The following is an 18,585-nucleotide window of genomic DNA, read 5'->3' as shown; positions in this document are numbered from 1 at the left end:
CACTCCCCAATAGTAGCACAGAGCTACCAACATTTCTATTCAAAAAGAAGGAAAGCAAATGGAAAACACCAAAGAGAATTTTGTCCATAGTAATCCTGTGATGTAGCCACAGTGCTATTAGAATTCATTGTTGAAGTTTCAACACTGAGGCTCTTTCTTCAAGTCTTTGTCTATCATACTTTTCTTAGTCTGGGCTTCAAGTTTGACCATGATTCCCCTTTAAGTCAACACAGATAGACTTAAAGCTTTAAATATACATGGTTCTCAATCTCTGTATCTTAAGAGAGATCTCTTTATCATTTTTGAGTTGCATCCAGACTAGAAATGAAGATTTTGCTTGACATACTTGAATCGCATATCAATCGTTAAATACTAAGAGTAAAATAGCATACATGATAGCCATGTACTTATTGGTAGAAATTGAATTAGGGCTTGAACTAAGTGCCTGGTTGCTATCTCTGAGCTCTTTTGTTCAAAGCTAGTGTTGTACCACGTTGACCCATAGCTCTACTTCTGGTTTTCTGATGGTTAATTGGAAATAAAAGTCTCAGAGACTTTCCTGCCCAGGCAAGCTTTGAGCCATGATTCTCAGCCTCATCTGTAGCTAGGATTACAGGCATAAACCACCAGGGTCCAGCCATGATCATCCTTAAATAAGAATAAAATGTTAAAACTTACTGTCTATCCACTAAAATGCTTATTGGCATAATACAAAAAATGTTATGGTATGATGCAGAGATTTTCAGATTTGGGTCCAAGAAACCAAAGTCCTATTTACAGAACTGATATTCTAATTTCTTTCCCCTCCATTCCAACTTACAAGTTGTTACTGAGTTTTAATCACATTCTGCTATGTCCAGAGTTGATCTCTCCATTTTCACCAGCCCAATAGAAAGAGCAGTCAGACCAGCTCTACCTTAGTGATGAAATTTCAACAATGAATTCTAATAGCATTGTGGCTACACCACAGGATTACTATGGACAAAATACTGTTTTGTGTTTTCCAATTTGTTTTCCTTCTTTTTGAATAGAAATGTTGGTAGCTTTGTGCTACTACTGGGGAGTGCTGTGGATATGAAACTTTATATTTTCACAGGTCCATAGACTGAAAGCAATTGTGTTGTAGGAATTATACTTAATGCAAGAAATTACTTTGAAACAACAAAACTCCTATCCACCCATCAAGGTACTGTTTAAATTAAACTTTAAATATTTCATGGATACCAACACAGGGCATTTACAACTTGGGCACTGGGATAAGGAAGCAACCTCTTTCTATACACAAGACACAGTAGCACAGTATTGAAGAGGACCAGCAGAGGTGAATTAAAGCAACCATAAGTCTCATGACTAGAAGAGAGACCCTTCTCTCAGCTACACTGGAAAAAAGTTAAATTATCATCAGAAACCACCATATGCTTAATAACAGTAAAGTGATGTGTGCCCTCAGTAAAAATATGAATATTTCTCCCGCCAGAGCTTTTAGTTTTATTATTCTCAAATTTTTGTAGCATGTCCCCAAAGACTACTCATTTGGTATTATTGTCAGGACTCTGATGCCAAGGTAAGAAAAATTAGTTGCTTCCCTTTAGAAAGCTATCTAAAAAATCTTTATTTGAGAGCAAAGATATTACATATTTTGTGTAGGCACTAACAATGCCAAGGTTAAGTTGTTTATGGAAAAGTCCATCTGGTAATTACCTGACTATCAGCATCTTTGAAGGCATCAATGAGATATAATCAAAATGTCTGAAAGTTTCGGGAGGGGGGAAGGAGAGGGAGGGGGGAAGGAGAAGGATTGTTGGGGGGGGGAGAGGGGAGGCTGGGAAGGGATGTGAAGGGTAAACAAAGGAGGAGGCTGCAATGCTTGGTAAGAAATGTACGCATTATCCTGCCCATGCAATTGTAACCCCTCTGTACAGTATGTTCACAAATAAAATAAAATTAAATTTTAAAAAATGTCTGAAAGTTTCTTAAAGGGAGAACTGATATTCATTGTTTATAATATCACACACTTTTCAGTTTGGTTTGTTCCTTCTCTCTTTAAAGACTATCAGAAATGTCATCTCTTCATGAATGCCTTCTCCAAATCATCTTATCTATTATTCTTTTCTTCTAGGTCTAAAACTTGGTTTCCTGATATAACACATCATAGTTCAAAGTATTATAAATGCTAGTTTACTCAAGTATTGTTTCTCCAATCAAACATTAAGCTCTGTGAAGCAGGATCCACCCCTGACTTAACCATCACATTCCCCCGGGTGTCTCACAGAGTGTCTGGTGTCTAGTAGCCTTTAGTGAATAGTTGGTAAATAAATGGAAAGGATACTAGCCACAGGTAGATGGGGCCTTACCACTGTTAATGGAGGTGCCACAAAGATTAATGCCACTACCACACAGGTCTTGGCTACAATAAATCAAGAAAATAAGTAACTGTAAGTTGACTACAATGTTTAATAATTTCAACATTAGAATTTCTCTAAATATCAAACTCTCTAGGGTGCTTAGAACATTGTCATTTTTTTTAAAATCCTATAAATAAAACTCACACCTGAAAAGCAATGATATCAAAACATAAAATAAAATTATTTAATTCCCTTTTGAACAGGTCTTGAATGCAATACAAATCAATGAAAGTATTTCTTCTGAGCCCAAAGGAACCAATGTCACATTTAAAAGGCGACTGATTGCATAAGAGTATATTATACATTATACTGTATTCTTTTAAAAGTGAGTTCCAGATCTTATTCTGTAGTTGATATTCTAATGATGCTTTCTTTATAGCACAATATTCCACAACGAAGTCATGATACACTATAAGACATTTTGTGGTCTTTACTCTTTGTATTGTCTTCATATACCAGTAAAAAATAAACTCTTTAATAAATAAATATATAATAAATATTTGTAAATGGAAAATGTATAAATAGGTTCATGGTGTAAAAAAAAAGAGGTCTATATTGGTGTGGCATATTTTATACTCCATAGTCACTTGAGGGTTTTTTGTTTGTTCATTTTGTTTGTTTTAGCTATAATGCCATCACCTGAAAATTTCTACAGTCTTCAGAACTTAAGAGGCAATAATTATGACCAATTATGTCAATTAATTTCTTCATCATTGAAGTATCTATTTTTAAGGAAATTTTCAAAGTAAACATAACAAGAGAGGCAGAGGCACCAGCAGCAAACTAGATGATGTTCCCATTATCCACGGTGAACTGATTTTCTGCTTCAATCTACTGGTAAGGACTGAGCCAAGGTACCTAAGGAAACTTAATCCACCTGTAGATCTTCATCTACTTCAAGTCTATTTCTTTTTGTCTGTATTTTTTCAAAATTTGATTCTCCCAGTGAAAAACAAACTCTAATAGTCTGACTGTCTTCTCCAGTTGTTATTTAACCATGGGAACTGTTAGAGAAAAGAATGGGTGTGATTTCATTCTTCAAACAGAGACATTTTCATGCTTCAAGTGTACATCAGTAGGTCTTTGTACAATTCTGGAACTCTTTCTGGATCTACTGGTCTTGGTAAGAAATGAGTAAATTTTTGATGTCTTTTGGACCTGGCACCATCTCTTGCAGTCCCGTCTTTGTTGAGTGCCACAAAATACCTGCGGCCAGTGTCTCCGTGTTTATATATATTGGACGAATAAGTGTTATACCAGTTCTCTTCAAATTGCTCCCTGAAGATGCATTCAGCAGTCAGTGTCTCCTGCAAAAGAAAGAAAACCGTTAACTCTTTTTCTTTCTCTTCATTTGGGTCATATATTTCTTGGAGTTTCTTCCTCAGGTGACTGTATCTGATGGTTGAGATCAAAGAACTTTAAAATAATGTTAATTCTCAATTTCATTTTCTTCCTTCCTTCCCTCTTTCTCTCTTCCTTTCTTCCTTTCTCTCAGCTTTATATTCTTTTTCAGATTGAGTCATATGCTTTTTGCTGGGCCAGCCTCAAACCACGCTCCTCCTATCTACTCTCCCCATGTAGTTACCATTACAAGCATGTCACACCCAACCAATTTCATTTTAAAATGCTTAACAAAAATTGTGAATTTTTACTTATAGCACGTTATCACCCTTGTGCTACTATCACCACCAAGCAGGTCTCAAATCTGTCTTGTCCACTGTAGTTACCAAACTTATACAAAGCAGGATATCTTAAGATAGCTAAGATCTTGCTAATTGGAGGTCATACCTCCAAACCTAATATATCTTCTTTCTATGAATTTATTACTGGTGGTATGTTCCCCCCAATTAGCTTCCAACGGATTGTGTTACTATTGAAGTATATGTAGCAAAATCCCAATCATTCCTTGTCTTTTTAAGATGGACTGTATGTTGTCCTAAAGGATAGACCACAGTTTCTTATTTAATCCCACATGTGTATGAAGACTGTCTACATAGGTTTTCAATCTTCCTCTTACAATCCTTTACAACTGCCTTATTTGTGTCTTTGTCTAAACTGACTCCCATTGTTCTCTGTCACTGGTAGAAATGACCAAACTCTGAGGGCAACTGAAAAGATTTGGGATAAAGAATAGGATTGAGTAGAAGGCTGATTAAGAATTTAAAAAGTATAACTGAATTGTTCTACTGTTGCCTAGGTACATGGAAATTCGCTAGGATAGAGATTTCTAATGTTTATGGATTTTATAAACTGCTTCAGGAACATATTATTGGGGAACATTTTAATCACAAAATGAGTAACAATTATTTCAAGAATTATAATAGTCATTTAAAAACACTAATACATACTGAGCCATAGAGTTCTCCTTTGTCATTCATTCCCAGGTAAAGGCCACTGTCCACGCCTCTGATACTGACTAGTCCCACTGCCACACTGATGAATTCCAGAATTCCTGAATTTATAAAGAAAACAATGATTTGTATTGATTAGTGTACATATATCTAAAGCAAATGATAAGACTGATGCATGTTGACATTCAACAAATAGAAGCTATTATTATTATCATAAGTAAGTGTATAATAGAGGTATTCGTAGCCCTCCATGTTTCTACTGGTTTTAATTGCAGCCATTTTCAATTAACTGGGGGTGGGGGAGGTTGCTGTTATTGATATTCCTTTTTCTGGAACAGCATAATTTACAGGAGAATAAAAGTGTATTTTTGCAATAAAAATGGTTTTATACCTTCTTATATTCTTTTCATAGAGTCTTAAAAACAATCTCTTAAGTCTGTTATTATCTTAAAGCTGTTATTATCATCCTCATGTGGAATATAGCGAAACTGAGGATCAAGGATGTTTATTGATCTTGTAATTGGTAAAACTAACATTTGAACCAAGTTACTTTTTCTGAACCTAATCCAGTGTTTTTGTACTCCAGATCACTGTTTCATTGGAATAGTACAGTAGTTTCAAGACTAAAAACTAAAAAAAAAAAAGACTAACAATTACAAAATATGTTGTTTCTGTCACATGATTTTTTAACAAATTGTATCTTTTGAAAAGTAAAAGGACATCATATTTCATTATATCTGATAGCCACATGGATTTTGTTATCAATAATTTTCTAGTTACTATAATTCATCAATGGATCACTCATTTCAAAAACATTCCACTTGACACGGTTATACACCACACTTCCAAAAAGTACAGTGTACTGCCTCACTCTACATTATCCTGTTTTTCTATACCCACTAACCTTTGGACTAATGCTTTTGTCTTCTTCTTCCCCTTAGGCAGGTAAGAATGTATCACCATACTTTTTATGCTTGGTTCTGCTTCTTCAATAGCTTTGTACCTTTAACCCACCTTAAGCTCTACAAACAGTTTAAATGTGTACCATTTAGCCTGACTCTTGCTCTTAAGTCATTTCTTGATTTATTGTACCAGTTCCTGTTTGGACACGTGATACTCCCAAAGCCAAGGGAAAGTACAGAATCTGACTATTTGCTGATATGGAGGGCTCTATTCTACCCAGAGCTTAATTCACTCTTTGGCAGAAACATAGATTCTTAGCAAGACAAATGAGCTCTTTCAACCTATTAGGAGATCATGTAGAACACTAGAGCTATCAAAGATCTTACAGCAACAATACACTACTAAAAGTTCCTAAGTGGCTTGAAAGAGCCAGTGTCCTTAACTGAGAGCCTAAGGCAAAGAAAAGATAAAGAAGACCTAGACTCCAAAAGATAGTCATCATAATGACAACTATAGAGTGAGGGAATAAAGGGGAAAAAAGACTCACTGCTAAGCTTATCTGTGAAAGATTCCTATTAAAACAAAATTGGCATAAAATATACCAATTATAACAACTATGCTAAATATTCATTAAAATTAAAGAGTATATACTGTGGCTGAGATGCATTGCATCTTAAATCCCTTTAGGTATTAAATAATTTTTAATTTGCAATAAACTACTCTTGTCTTTCACAAGAAAGGAATTGATAACCTAAGTAGAATGAAGAATAGAACCAGGTGTCAAGTATAATAGACTGTAACTTTGATTTCCATCTATACTATTTATATAAAAATATTCATTCTTCCTGGAAATCTCAATGAGCCCTGATTCAGTGTTTCTATTACACGACACACTCTACTTACTCTTTTATTTTTATCTTAACATAATTCTGTTATGTAATTGTATGAAGGAAAAATGATCACATGTCCTTAGAGTAATTATATTCAATAGTTTCAAATTTATTAAATAACATTCAAAACCTCATGCATAACCAGGCATAGATTACTTTTACAATGGTTAGTAGAACTGATGGGAAAGTGCCTTTATGTTTTCTTGTGTTCCTCTTAAGGATTTTAGCCACACTTTTTAATTCTGATCCTTTTTTCTCCTCAAGGAAATAGTATACTGCGTAGTAATTTGTAATCGTTTGATTCTTAAATGAGATTTGACAAGTCTTTCTTATTCATAATGTGAGGTGGCAACTACACTAATTCCTTTACAAAGAGTAGACATGAAAAACTTTCCTTAAGAGGTAATCACAGATTTTAGATAGATTTTCTAATGCCCAGTGTCCCAGAAAAAGACTTGGAGGTACTTTGTCTTTCTGGTATCATTTTCAAAGCCAGCCTTTAAAAAAATCATAATAAACAGGTGAGTCAACCCACCAATGCAACCACATCAGACAAATCTATGGAGAATAGAGGAGAATAAAAGAAGGAGCTTTAAAGGACTATGTTTGATCTCAGGTTAAACTTTTTTTTTAAGCAATGATTCCATGTTTACGTATTAAGTCTTTCTACTATACCACAGTGCACAAAGGATCCTGTTATAAATATAAAGCTAACACGGAATTATTTTAGCCTCACCGAGACCTTTCTTACTATGTCCTAGCATATGGTTTTGAAAATTAAAAATATAGAATTCTCAGCAACTTAGGATAACATTTCAAAAATGATATTTGGTATCTTAAATAATCATTCTTCAGAGTTTTCCAAATTTGTACTTTGATGATGCTGAAATGAGTCTAAAAGAAAAACTAGAGAATAACTTAATAGCAATTGAAGCACTAGCAAAGGAAGTCAAATATAGAGAGATGCATACACCGTTGTACATATTAAATATAACTTCCTCGTTACCTATATACCCTGACAGTAAAATATGATGCATACGCTCTTGAAGGCCACTAGGATGCACTGTAACGTATCAAAAGGAGTTGCTTATTCCTTTAGCTACCAGATTAATCTGGATTATCTTTCTATTAGGTAACAATGAATAGTTTGTTTCTATATATAGTCTCTTACCACAGTGTGACTTAAACTAGCACATAATCAGTCTAAGTCCTATTTGTGAATTACTAAATAATCACACAAAAGCTTAATAATAGCAGACAGTAATTCTGAAATGCAACATATATTTAAAACCCAAGCTTGACTTCTACCTTGTCTGCCTATAAGTATCACATTTGTGTCTGTTTCTAAATCTTCCTAAGAACTCGATAATTCTTCTGTAATGAGTGGAATCTTCATTCTTGAAGAGAACTGAACCACCTGGTGTCCACAAAGTTCTTTAGCATCTCCTCCTCCTCAATTTAAAAACACTTTCCAAAAGTGACCTCAGATTGGTCACTAGGTCATGACACTCTTGACTCATAGTCAGTGGGAATTTGAAAGAGATCAGTGGAAGCTGCAAACACATGGGTTTTAAAAAGTTAATTTTCTAAGCCTTTAAGTGCTACCAAATCACCACCACATGCTTATTTTTACATCTAAAGTTATAAATGCCCTTTAAATGGAGATTTACACTTCTCCAATTTTAATGGTTTGCAAGTCAAAAACAGAAATGTAGGTATGAGAGGAATAAGGAGATAAGGATAAAATAAGAGGATCACGAAGAAAGGAGATTCTCAAAAAGAATTCTATGGTGCAAAGGAAAACGAGAACTAGAGAACTCTTGTACTTTCAAATCACTTCCAACAAATGAATGATACTTTAATATATATTCATATATATACATATATACACACATATATGCATTTAAACATATATATGTGTGTGTATATATGCATATATAAAAAGAATTTCTCAAATGATGTCACCAGTTAGGGTATCCAAATCTCTTCAGAGTGTTGGCAGGTTAACTCTAACATAAAGAAAGCTTCATCTTTTGGGAAAGGATCCTGAGATGTTAGAACCCTTAAAGGGATCACCTAACTTATCTAGTCTTTGTGCACACCACGAAAGTTAAGATTCATACTGCAGAAGGCACTTACTTGCCAGTTCCCAAGTTAGTAAGTAATTAACAGTAGAGGCTTTCTGATTTCCCAATCGATGACATTTACCAGACGTGTTTGTTTTTCTTTAACCCCTTCTGCTCCCTGGCATTGTGGGAGTTTTTTTTTTTCTTTGAAACGCCTTTCTGTTCCCACCTATATCTTCTTTCCTTTTCCTCTTACCTACAGTGTGCACACCAAGATCCTTACTTTCCAGTTTCGCAATTTCTAAAGAACAGCTTAGCTGAAGCACTGGGCATGCTCAGTAGCCTCCCTGCCACCCCCACCGCAGCCCCTTCTCACCCAAATAGAATTGTAAAGCTCTGAGAACTGCAGCCAGGTGACCCTTTAACAGTAGCCACAGTCCCCAGGAAAAAGTTAAGCTGCTCGCTCCCCCGGTGGACATTTACAGTTCTCTAAGTAGACATGCAAATGCTTTGCATCCGGTGCCAGAGCTAGGTCACCGGTGGAGAGCCAGCTGCTTAACTGTGCGCGTTTAAAGCAGAGAGTGCATCTGTACTAGTTTTCAAACAGGGGGGAGAGATGAACGGAAGTTGGAGAAAGACATCCTAAGATTTTTAACAGCACAACGAACCGCCTGCTAGGTAAAGAGTGCGAGAAGAGGGGAAAATATGATGGCGAATTCAGGTCTTTGTGTCTCAGGAGGGCAAGACCACTACTAGGATTAGCCCGGGCTCCTACCCACCCCTTTATCCTCCCCACTCCTGGCAGCCTCTGGAGCATCGGTGCAGCTTGCACTGGCCTCGAGCACGGCCCAACTTCCAGCCCCCGGGGCCGCTGGCCAAGAATGAGTGCAGGGACTGCGGGGTGGGAGCGAGGGGTCGGCAGACACCGTGGGCAAGTGCGGCGGCAGAGCCGAGCTGGAGCCCCGAGCCGGATGCCGGTACCTACCGAAGAGGCTGTGGTCCTGCCGGGTGCCCTGCACGCTGCCGTCGGGCAGGATCTGCAGGTGGAAGCCGGTGCGGCAGTAGAGCTGCCGGCGGCGCAGGATGCCGTGCAGGTGCGCCAGCTCCGCAGACCCCGGCCCGCCGCGGGCGCCCCGCTCCGCCGCGCCCCGCCGCTCGCCCAGCAGCGGTGGCCGCTCCCCGGCCGGAGGCAACAGGAAGTGCGAGCCCACCTGCTGACCCAAACCCTCCAGGCCGCCCAGGAAGCCCCCCACTTCGGCTAAGGGAGCCATGAAGGGGCCAGGAGGAAAAGGGGGGAAATCCGAAAAGCAGAGCGGAGGTGAAGAGTTGGATGGAGGGAAATTCTAGCCGTCCCCCACAACAAAAGTTAAGCCAGGTTACTCCTGTGAGGTCGCTGGTAGGGACTGTGCACTGGACTAGCCGGGCAGATGGCACTGTCTGGAAGTGATCTTCTCTCCTGGGCTAGGTAGACCCGCTGCTGGCTGTGTAGAAGCATCTAGAGCTGCCGCGGCTAGCAGTACTGGGCTGGGACAGAGGGGCTGGGGCTCCAACTCGGCAAACTGATCAGATCCGAGTTCTGTGTGCATACACTGCGTCTATATATGCGGGTCCTCTTGACATATGCTAATCAAGTCCTTTCATGCGCCCTGGGGAGGTTGGTTCTGTTTGAAATCTTAAACCAGCCTCCTCTCAACACGTTTTTGCTCTTCCCAAGTGACCAAAAAAGGGGCCCTGGGAGGTTCTCGAGCCACGCATTCGCAAAAATCATTCCTGCACTGGGCCTGCAAAATTCAGGGAGGCTCAGGGGGTGGTCCCCTCTTTGGGACAACGGTGATGGTGTTTGGTGGCCGCTTGGCAAACGCCTTTGATGTGAGCTCCTCTACAGTGATAGATCACTGCCTAGCTTGGCAGTATAGGGAAGAAGAAGGCGGGCGGGAGGGGAGAGACAAAACAGAAGGGGATGGGTGGGAGGAGAAAAGGAGAGAAGAGGAGGAGAATTGGACTCCTTGGGAACGCCTGGGAACTTGCCCTGGACAGGTGCAGAGGAAGGTAAGAGAGAGAGAAGGAAAAAGGGCGTTACCCCAGGCTTAGACCTGCCCAGACACACATGAAAGGAAAATCAAAGGCTTGACAGTTTAACTCACTAATTTTAAAACACTAATAAAATGTACCAGTATCACTCTTTTCTTTTATCATTTAGATGGGGGATTTTTCTTTACATAATCAAGGTATAGTTAGAAACACCTACTTCCCCCCTCCCTTCCTTAAGTTCTCTTTAATCTTTATTTTTACTCAGATAACATATGAAATGACCAGGATTGCCTTCCATCTATATGGAGGTTTAAAAATTGTATGCTAAAGTCCTGGACTTTTAAGTTGCATAATATAGCAATGTAGGGTAATCATGCATCAATGGATTGAGACTGGTCTACATTCTTATCTTTTATCATAAATAGACAGTAAGTATGTGCAAGAGCATCATAAATGATGAACAGCCTAAAAAACAAGATTTTTTGTTCATATTTCAATTATAAAACCTAAAGCCAAATGAAAATAGTGTTGGTGCTTGGTGAGTTTTTAGACTTCAAACGTTATTGGGAAAAAATTTGAGTTCCTTACATTTTTCTCACTACATTTCTCTCACTAAAATGAGAGATTGAGATGCATTTACATGTTAAAAACTTTGGTTTTGTATCACAAGTTAAATTAAAGATCTTTCCAGAAGAGCTAAGAATTATTCTTGATTTAGGTTTCCTTTGAACCAAGAATTTTGGAGACCATTCAAGATTAGTTTTTCAATGTTATCTCATTATTTTTTAGTAAAAGCCTAAACTTAAGGTTTCAGTTGAATTTGACTGGTTTATTTTATCTGAAGATTTGGTTTGGGTTTGTTGTTGTTATCTAATTAATTCTCAGATCCTTTAAAGTAGGTAAGGTTGCATATTTTCATCACTATACACTTATCTACAGACCCCTGTACAGCCAAGTTATAAAAGAAGCTGTAAAACAGTAATAGATATTAAATAAAACAAAAACACTGGCTAAGAGCAATAAACAGATAAGTTACTTTCGAAGTGTGTCTTAGGTCTGTTTTAAAAGCTGTACCAGGTAAGTGTATCATTTCACATTTCAAACAACAGCACTCTGTGGTGGGACCCCCAAATCCACCATAATCAAGATTTCAAAGCACATCTGTGTAAACACTATCACATCAGTGTAAAACATCAACCAATGAGCTTTTACTTTGAACCAAATCTTCTTAATTGCAGTGTTAAATCAAAGAAAGATCAAAGTTGTGTGCATCTTATAGAGGGATAACTCAAGTAGCCAGAACATACATTGATTACTTTTAAAGAGGAGATACTTAAAGGTTTTAAAATTAGATCAAGTGCTGTTTAATGAGGTTTGTTTCAAGGTCTAAGTTCTATACACCATATAAAGACTGTTAATTATTCCATAATGAATATGTGTTATCATCAGCTGCTCATTTAGGTATTAAAGTCTATAACAGTATTTTCTCATATGAACACTTGAATAATCTATAGTTTTTACACTGCTTAAATATACTAAATTAGACAAACACATAGATACAAACACGAACACATGCTATTTTAATATGGGAAAATATTCACATGTTCACCAATGCTCAAATATAGTTATAATACCTAACTTGTCTTTGTACATCTCAGCATTTTATATGCATCCTTTCATTTGATTACTACAAAACTCTAGAAGATTGACATACTCATTTTACAGAGACAAAATACTGTCTTGAATTCTGTCTGGTCTCTTTGGTCTGAAGTCCAATGTCCCAAGACAATTTCTATTTTATAAAATAAGGGCAATGTAACACCTGCATAGTTCACTATGCCTAAAGTTGCTGTGAAACTCAAATGTAAAAACATATTTACAAAAGAGATCTTAAGGCTATGAGGTTTTCTAGGCATAGAGTTCTGGACAGCCTCAATTGCTGTGAAAATTTTTCCTTTTACTTTATAATTTAGCAAGTGCAATTTGTTGGAAATGTAAAGCAAATCTTTCTCTTTTCTCATACCAAACCTTTAATGTGTAAGTTCTGAATGGTGCTTAATGCCATTTTATAAAGGACCAGGATAGAAACAAAAAGATAAGGATTTCTTTTGTTTGTTCTTGTCACGTGACAGGAAAAGATAACACTAAAGATTTTTTTTTGCACATGCTGTGATGATATCATGGGAAGTTAAATAATTTTGAAGTGTTTTACATTATTCAACTTTTAAGCATACACTGCAATCTAATCAACTTTACCTGTACTTCCTAGAGACCACACTTGCCTTGCTGTTATACAAATATGTGGTACAATTTCTGCTTCCACAAGACATAGTCACAGTTTTCAAGACCTTACATAGTTTTTTATGCTGCTTTTAGCCAGTTTATTGTCACGAACCTTAGTTTATACATGGTGAAAAAAGTTAAAAGAGTTGATAGAGCTAAATGTATTTTACTTTTGAGAAAGATTTTGAGAAAGATAGGTTATGATTTATACCTCCCAGTAAAATAAGAGTACATCTACACAATATTATTTATGCTTTATAATTACAAAACATTGTCAATAGCAGGGTGTGGATGGTTTATGCCTATAATCCTGGCTACTTAGGAAGCCAAGATTTGAGGGTCATGATATGAAGCCATCTTGGGTAGGACAATAGGTGAGATTCTTATCTCCAATTAACCACCATAAAGCTGTATGTGAAGCTGTGGCTCCAGTAGCAGAGCACTAGTTTTGAGCAAAAACAAAAACAAAAGTTCAGGGACAGGGCCCAATTCCTGAGTTCAAGCCCCAGTACTGGCACACACACATAAAAAGTTAACAACACAAATATGGATATACAAGAAACTGTTTGAATAAATTATGATACAACAAAGCATTATAAAATAAAGAACTGGATGAACTGATAGTGCATTAAGTGAAGAATATAAAATACGAACAAGTTCACCTATGTGCTATCTTTCCTGTAAGACAGAAGGAAAACAAAAAATTTCTTTTTTTTCTATCATGGGACTTGAATTTAGAGCACTGTTTTTGAGCTCTTTTGCTCTACCACTTTGAGCCACAGCTACATTTTCGGGTTTTTTGGTGGTTAATTGGAGATAAGAGTCTCACAGGCTTTCCTGTTCTGGCTGACCTTGAACTATGATCCTCAGATCTCAGCCTCCTGAGTAGCTAGGCGTGAGCTACTGGTGCCTAACTAAGAAATTTCTACATGTGTATAGTTACCTTGAAAAATGAGGGAGGGAGTAACAGTTTGACAAGAAATGTACTCACTACCTTACGTGTGTCACTGTAACCCTTCTGCACATCACCTTGACAATATTTTTTTTAAAAAAAAGAAAGATAAATTGAAAAAAAAGAAAAAACAAGCCTGGTGAAAATAGTTATATAGCACTGGCTAAAGACCTTGGGTTGATCTTTAGTACTATAAATAAATAAGTAAATAAATACAGACAGAATACAATGCATAAATGAAATCTCATAAAACTCTTTGCCCAGTGGATAAAAAGGAGAAAGGAGGGAGTGATATATCTTTGCAAAATTTTTGTGAAGTTTCGACTTTCAACAAAATGTTTAATGTTTTAAGTAAAATGAAATAACCAAAGATTGTGGAGAAAAAAAATGAAATAAGGTAGAAATAAATGAACCTAACTGTGTAGATTCAAGTGAGTGTGTTACACAACCAAGTATATAATATAACTGCACAGAAGGTCACCTCATTTTTTAATTAGCAATTTTCAAGTGCAGTTCTTCGATCATATAATGAATTTTTAAAGACTAAAATAACTAAAAAGTAAACATATATTAAATTTCAGTGAGAAGGATAGTTTGCCTCAGTGGTAAGAGTTATAGTATTAAGCAAAGAAGAAAATATATTAAGGAAAATGTCTCTGAAGGTTGAGAAATGCATGCATGTGTGTGTACAAGTGTGTGTGTGTGTGTGTGTGTGTGTGTGTGTATCTGCTCTATCCATTGAAAGGGTTAAGAAGCATGCACATGCAAAGGCAAGGGGCACAACTGATGTCTAAACTCTGGTTTCCCAATACATCTGGGCACTAAGATATCTCAGGAAACTTAGGGAAATAGCATCCTAGGATTGGACATCTTTAGGTATAGAAGGCAAGGAAGTACTCAAAAAATGATGAAAAGTTAAAAATAAAAAGGATCATAAACCAAATCTAGAGTAACTTGAACATTGAAATAAATTATAACAGTATCAAAATAGGATTAAATAATCTTTGAATACAATTGTTTAAATAAGCAATCAAACTAATCAATAAGGGAAAGATTTTTCTTGTGGTAAAAACACTAAAAAAAACCCACTAAAATAGTACAAGAATGACACAGATAAAAATGGACCAATTTCTACCCAGCATAGGAACATTGCTGGTCCAAACAAAACAACCTATAGATGCTAAAACTAGTGAGAAATATTTGATGAAACCAAAAGATATAGAAATCATTTACTATAAGAAAGAACATCTTAATTCAACCTCTCATGTAAGATGTGTCCAAGATTGTTTGATTTATCACAGATGGAACAGATTTCTTGATATTCATAGAAGAGGCCTAGTCTACATAAAGCCTCATACTCAAACCAGACTGGGTTTGACCTTTTTCCTATTGAATATAGGTGAAAAAAATTAATTGATGATGAAGTCACATAATATTTATGCAGGTTGCATAATTGACACCTTAGTTCTTATTTGCTCTTTCAGGAATGTCAGCTACCATCACTATCCATCACTACTCCTTAATTTACCCATCAAAAAGTTAAACAAGAGTAATAAAAAAGAATATGATTTCAATCTTGCATTGTTTTCTTTTCATTATTTTGCTAGATATAAGAAGATTGTTGCCTGCTTATGGAACCTTGGGAAGTCAATGTTTTTGTCTATAAAATTGGAATAATAAAGTGTGATCTCTCCAATTGTAGAAATGTGGTATTAATCATATGAATATACATGAATAAAAATACACTTTAATTAATTAAATACACAGTATCTAAGTGTTGATGTGTTGATTTTGATTACCAATTTTTCCTGAATATTTGATCACTAAAATTTTTGTGCTCTTCCAAGATGAAAGAAGATAAAGATGGTTTGTAGACTTTATACCATCATCAAAACTAACAGTGCTCTCTGTTTGGAGCCTGGAAAAAAAATAATTTTATGTTTCCTGAAATAAAAAGTTTAGTAGCATTTGTGTGTGTGCAGGAACACATACACCAGTTATAGGGCTTGAATTCAGGGGCTGGCTCTGTCCCTGAGTTTCTTTTGCTCAAGCCTAGTGCTCTACCAGAGTTCCACTTCCAGCTTTTTGGGGGATAGTTTATTGGAGATAATAGTCTCACAGATTTTCCTGCCTGAGCTGTCTTTGAACCACAATCCTCAGTTAGGAACCCCTTAAGTAACTAGGATTACAGGCATGAACCAGCGGCATCTAGCTTCATAGCATTTTTAAGATAGGGTCACACTATGTTTCCCATGCTGGCCTTGAAATTCTGTGACCAAGTACCTTTCTCACCTCAGTCTACTAAATAGTTGGAACTGCTAATCAAGAGTAATTCCTTGAGATAGGCCTGGAAAATTGAATAAGTACTTTTAGAAGGAGCCTAACAGCATCTGGCTAAAACATATATCATTATTAGTGTTTCACATGACCTATCATTATCAATTGAGCAAATCATAAAAATATACTGTGAGGGGGCTGGGAATGTGGTTTAGTTGTAGAGTACTTGCCTAGCATGCACAAAGCCCTGGGTTCAATTCCTCAGCACCACATAAACAGAAAAAGCTGGAAGTGGTGCTGTGGCTCAAGTGGTAGAGTGCTTGCCGTGAGCAAAAGACTCTCAGACACAGTGCCTGATTTCAAGCCCCAGGACTGACAAATTTATATAATATATAGATATGTATATATACATATAAATGATTTCACATTTGTTATTTTATGGGAAGTACTTGCTAGAACAGCTAGATAGCTTCATTTAACAGATGAGAAAGGTGATAGTCTGATTCATCCAATGAAGGACAACCATTTAAATCAAAATATTTCAAGTCTAATTCCAGTACTATTCCCACTGAATAACGTTGCAAGTACCTGTAAAGTAATAAATGACAATTCTCTTGATCAACTGAAATACACACGAAAAATATTGTGGTTCAAATTGACAACATTGTGTATATAAATTACTTTATTTGGTTGTTCTCAGAATCAGTAACTGAACAACACATTTATAAAAAATAATTTAGAGCACCTGCATAGGCCCTAATAAAAATCCTGGGACTTTGGGGGTGAGGAGGTACTTTATATATGTTATGTACTCTGAGAGACAGAGAGAAGAAAAAAGTGATTATAGCTTATAGATTTTATTCTTTTTGTTGTTGTTATAAAGGTGATGTACAGAGGGGTGACAGTCACATAAGTCAGGTAGGGTACATTTCTTTTTGTCACCCTTTTCCCCTTTCTCTTCCAGATTTTCCCTCCCATCCCATCCCCGCAAGTTGGGTAGGCCATATTCTAGGGTCTAGGGAGTACCACTACTTGTGTTAATTCTTAATGACATTATGAGTGTATACAGATATGACACTAGGCTTCTTTGTTTTCATTTTCCCACATTCAAGATACAGTAAATATGCCCCTATCTTCTCAGGGATAATGCCAAGTAAACATTAAATAGATGTTTTATTATAATAATTAGAAAGTTAAAATAATATCCAAGTAAATTTTACTTGCCAGACACATGAAATTGCCATCAAAATTCAGCTTTTTAAATAGTAATTTTCCGAATAGGGAATTTATTCATAAAGTTTATCATGTCTATAATTATGTATTAACTCAGGGCCTGAGCACTGTCCTTAAGCCCTTTAGTTCAAGGCTAGGGCTCTACTACTTTGAGCCACAGCTCCACTTCCAGTTAGTTGAGATAAGAGTCCCAATGGGCTTTCCTGCCTGGTCTGGCTTTGAGCCTTGATCCTCAGATCTTAGCCTCCTCAGTAGCCAAAATTACAGGCACGAGCCCCCAGCGCCCAGCAAGTCAATAGATTTTTTAACAATTAATAAAAGTATTGCCTTTCCATTTGCAGGGAGATGGATGGAGCTAGAAGGAATCATGTTGAGTGAGGTAAGCCAAGAACGAAGAGACAAACAGTACATGGTCTCCCTGATAAGTGGATGCTAAATCCAAAATGTTAGGTGATATGACAAAACTAACAGGACTTAAGAAACAAAGAACTCCCACTCATCTGGTTGAACCACTACCAAATATCCCCATGCTGCTGATCACATATATGGTATATAACATGTGAGCACTGTTATATATTACAGACTGTGATAGACAATTTGCTCCAGGAAAGTTAGAATGAACTTGTGACTTTAAATGAGCATCATTATTCCACAATACTGTGAATTTCCTGAAATTATGTAATCACTTAATCACAATCAAAAAAAAAAAAGAACCTCAAGGAAGGGAGGGAGGGGATGGTTAACAATGTTCAAGAGGAAGTGTACTCATTACCTCACTCATGTAACTGTAACCCTCTGTATAGTATCTTTACAATAAAAAATTTAAAAAAAAAAGAGTATTGCCTTTCTTTAAATTAGGTAAAAATAAAAACTTCAGTTACAGAATTGTAGATACAAATGTTCAATCTTTGATAACATTCAATAATATGGATGTTATGCTTTCTTTTATGCTATTTTTTATTGTGATTAAGTAATTACATAAATTTCACAAATTTCTCAGTAATGTGAGACAGTGATACTTAGTTAAAGTCACAAACACATTCTAACCTTCATGGGGCAAATTGTCTTTATTGTGATCTATGAAGTTTATGAGTTCTATGAGCTTTGACAGTACAGTTATTTCTTCCACATTGGGTTATACGTACATTCCTTTCCTTTTGCTTAGTGTCAGCTGTTCCCTCTTTCTCACTCATT

At 36.5% G+C, this 18,585-nt stretch overlaps 1 protein-coding gene across 1 annotated transcript; it reads right to left on the bottom strand.

Moving 5' to 3' along the window:
- Window positions 1-3,348: 3,348 nt before the first annotated feature.
- Fgf20 (fibroblast growth factor 20) lies at window positions 3,349-9,889 on the bottom strand. Its single transcript, XM_013025227.1, has 3 exons — window positions 9,601-9,889; window positions 4,754-4,857; window positions 3,349-3,712 (listed from the first exon to the last, which is right to left on the bottom strand). The coding sequence occupies exons 1-3, from the start codon at window positions 9,884-9,886 to the stop codon at window positions 3,467-3,469; spliced, it is 636 nt and encodes a 211-aa protein (XP_012880681.1). The 5' UTR covers window positions 9,887-9,889; the 3' UTR covers window positions 3,349-3,466.
- Window positions 9,890-18,585: the final 8,696 nt, after the last annotated feature.

This window comes from Dipodomys ordii, unplaced genomic scaffold (assembly GCF_000151885.1).
Source record: "Dipodomys ordii isolate 6190 unplaced genomic scaffold, Dord_2.0 Scaffold4, whole genome shotgun sequence".
NCBI classification, from domain to species: domain Eukaryota; kingdom Metazoa; phylum Chordata; class Mammalia; order Rodentia; family Heteromyidae; genus Dipodomys; species Dipodomys ordii.
The sequence above is the reverse complement of the archived record's forward strand: the minus strand, read 5'-3'. Positions and strand labels throughout refer to the sequence as shown.

Excerpts from the sequence above, each read along its gene's own strand:
- Fgf20 (XM_013025227.1), bottom strand. The coding sequence starts at position 9,886 with ATGGCTCCCTTAGCCGAAGTGGGGGGCTTCCTGGGCGGCCTGGAGGGT. Across the intron at positions 4,858-9,600 it reads GCAGGACCACAGCCTCTTCG|GAATTCTGGAATTCATCAGT; the intron begins GTAGGTACCGGC and ends TTATAAATTCAG. Across the intron at positions 3,713-4,753 it reads AAGGAGAACTCTATGGCTCA|GAGACACTGACTGCTGAATG; the intron begins GTATGTATTAGT and ends TTTCTTTTGCAG.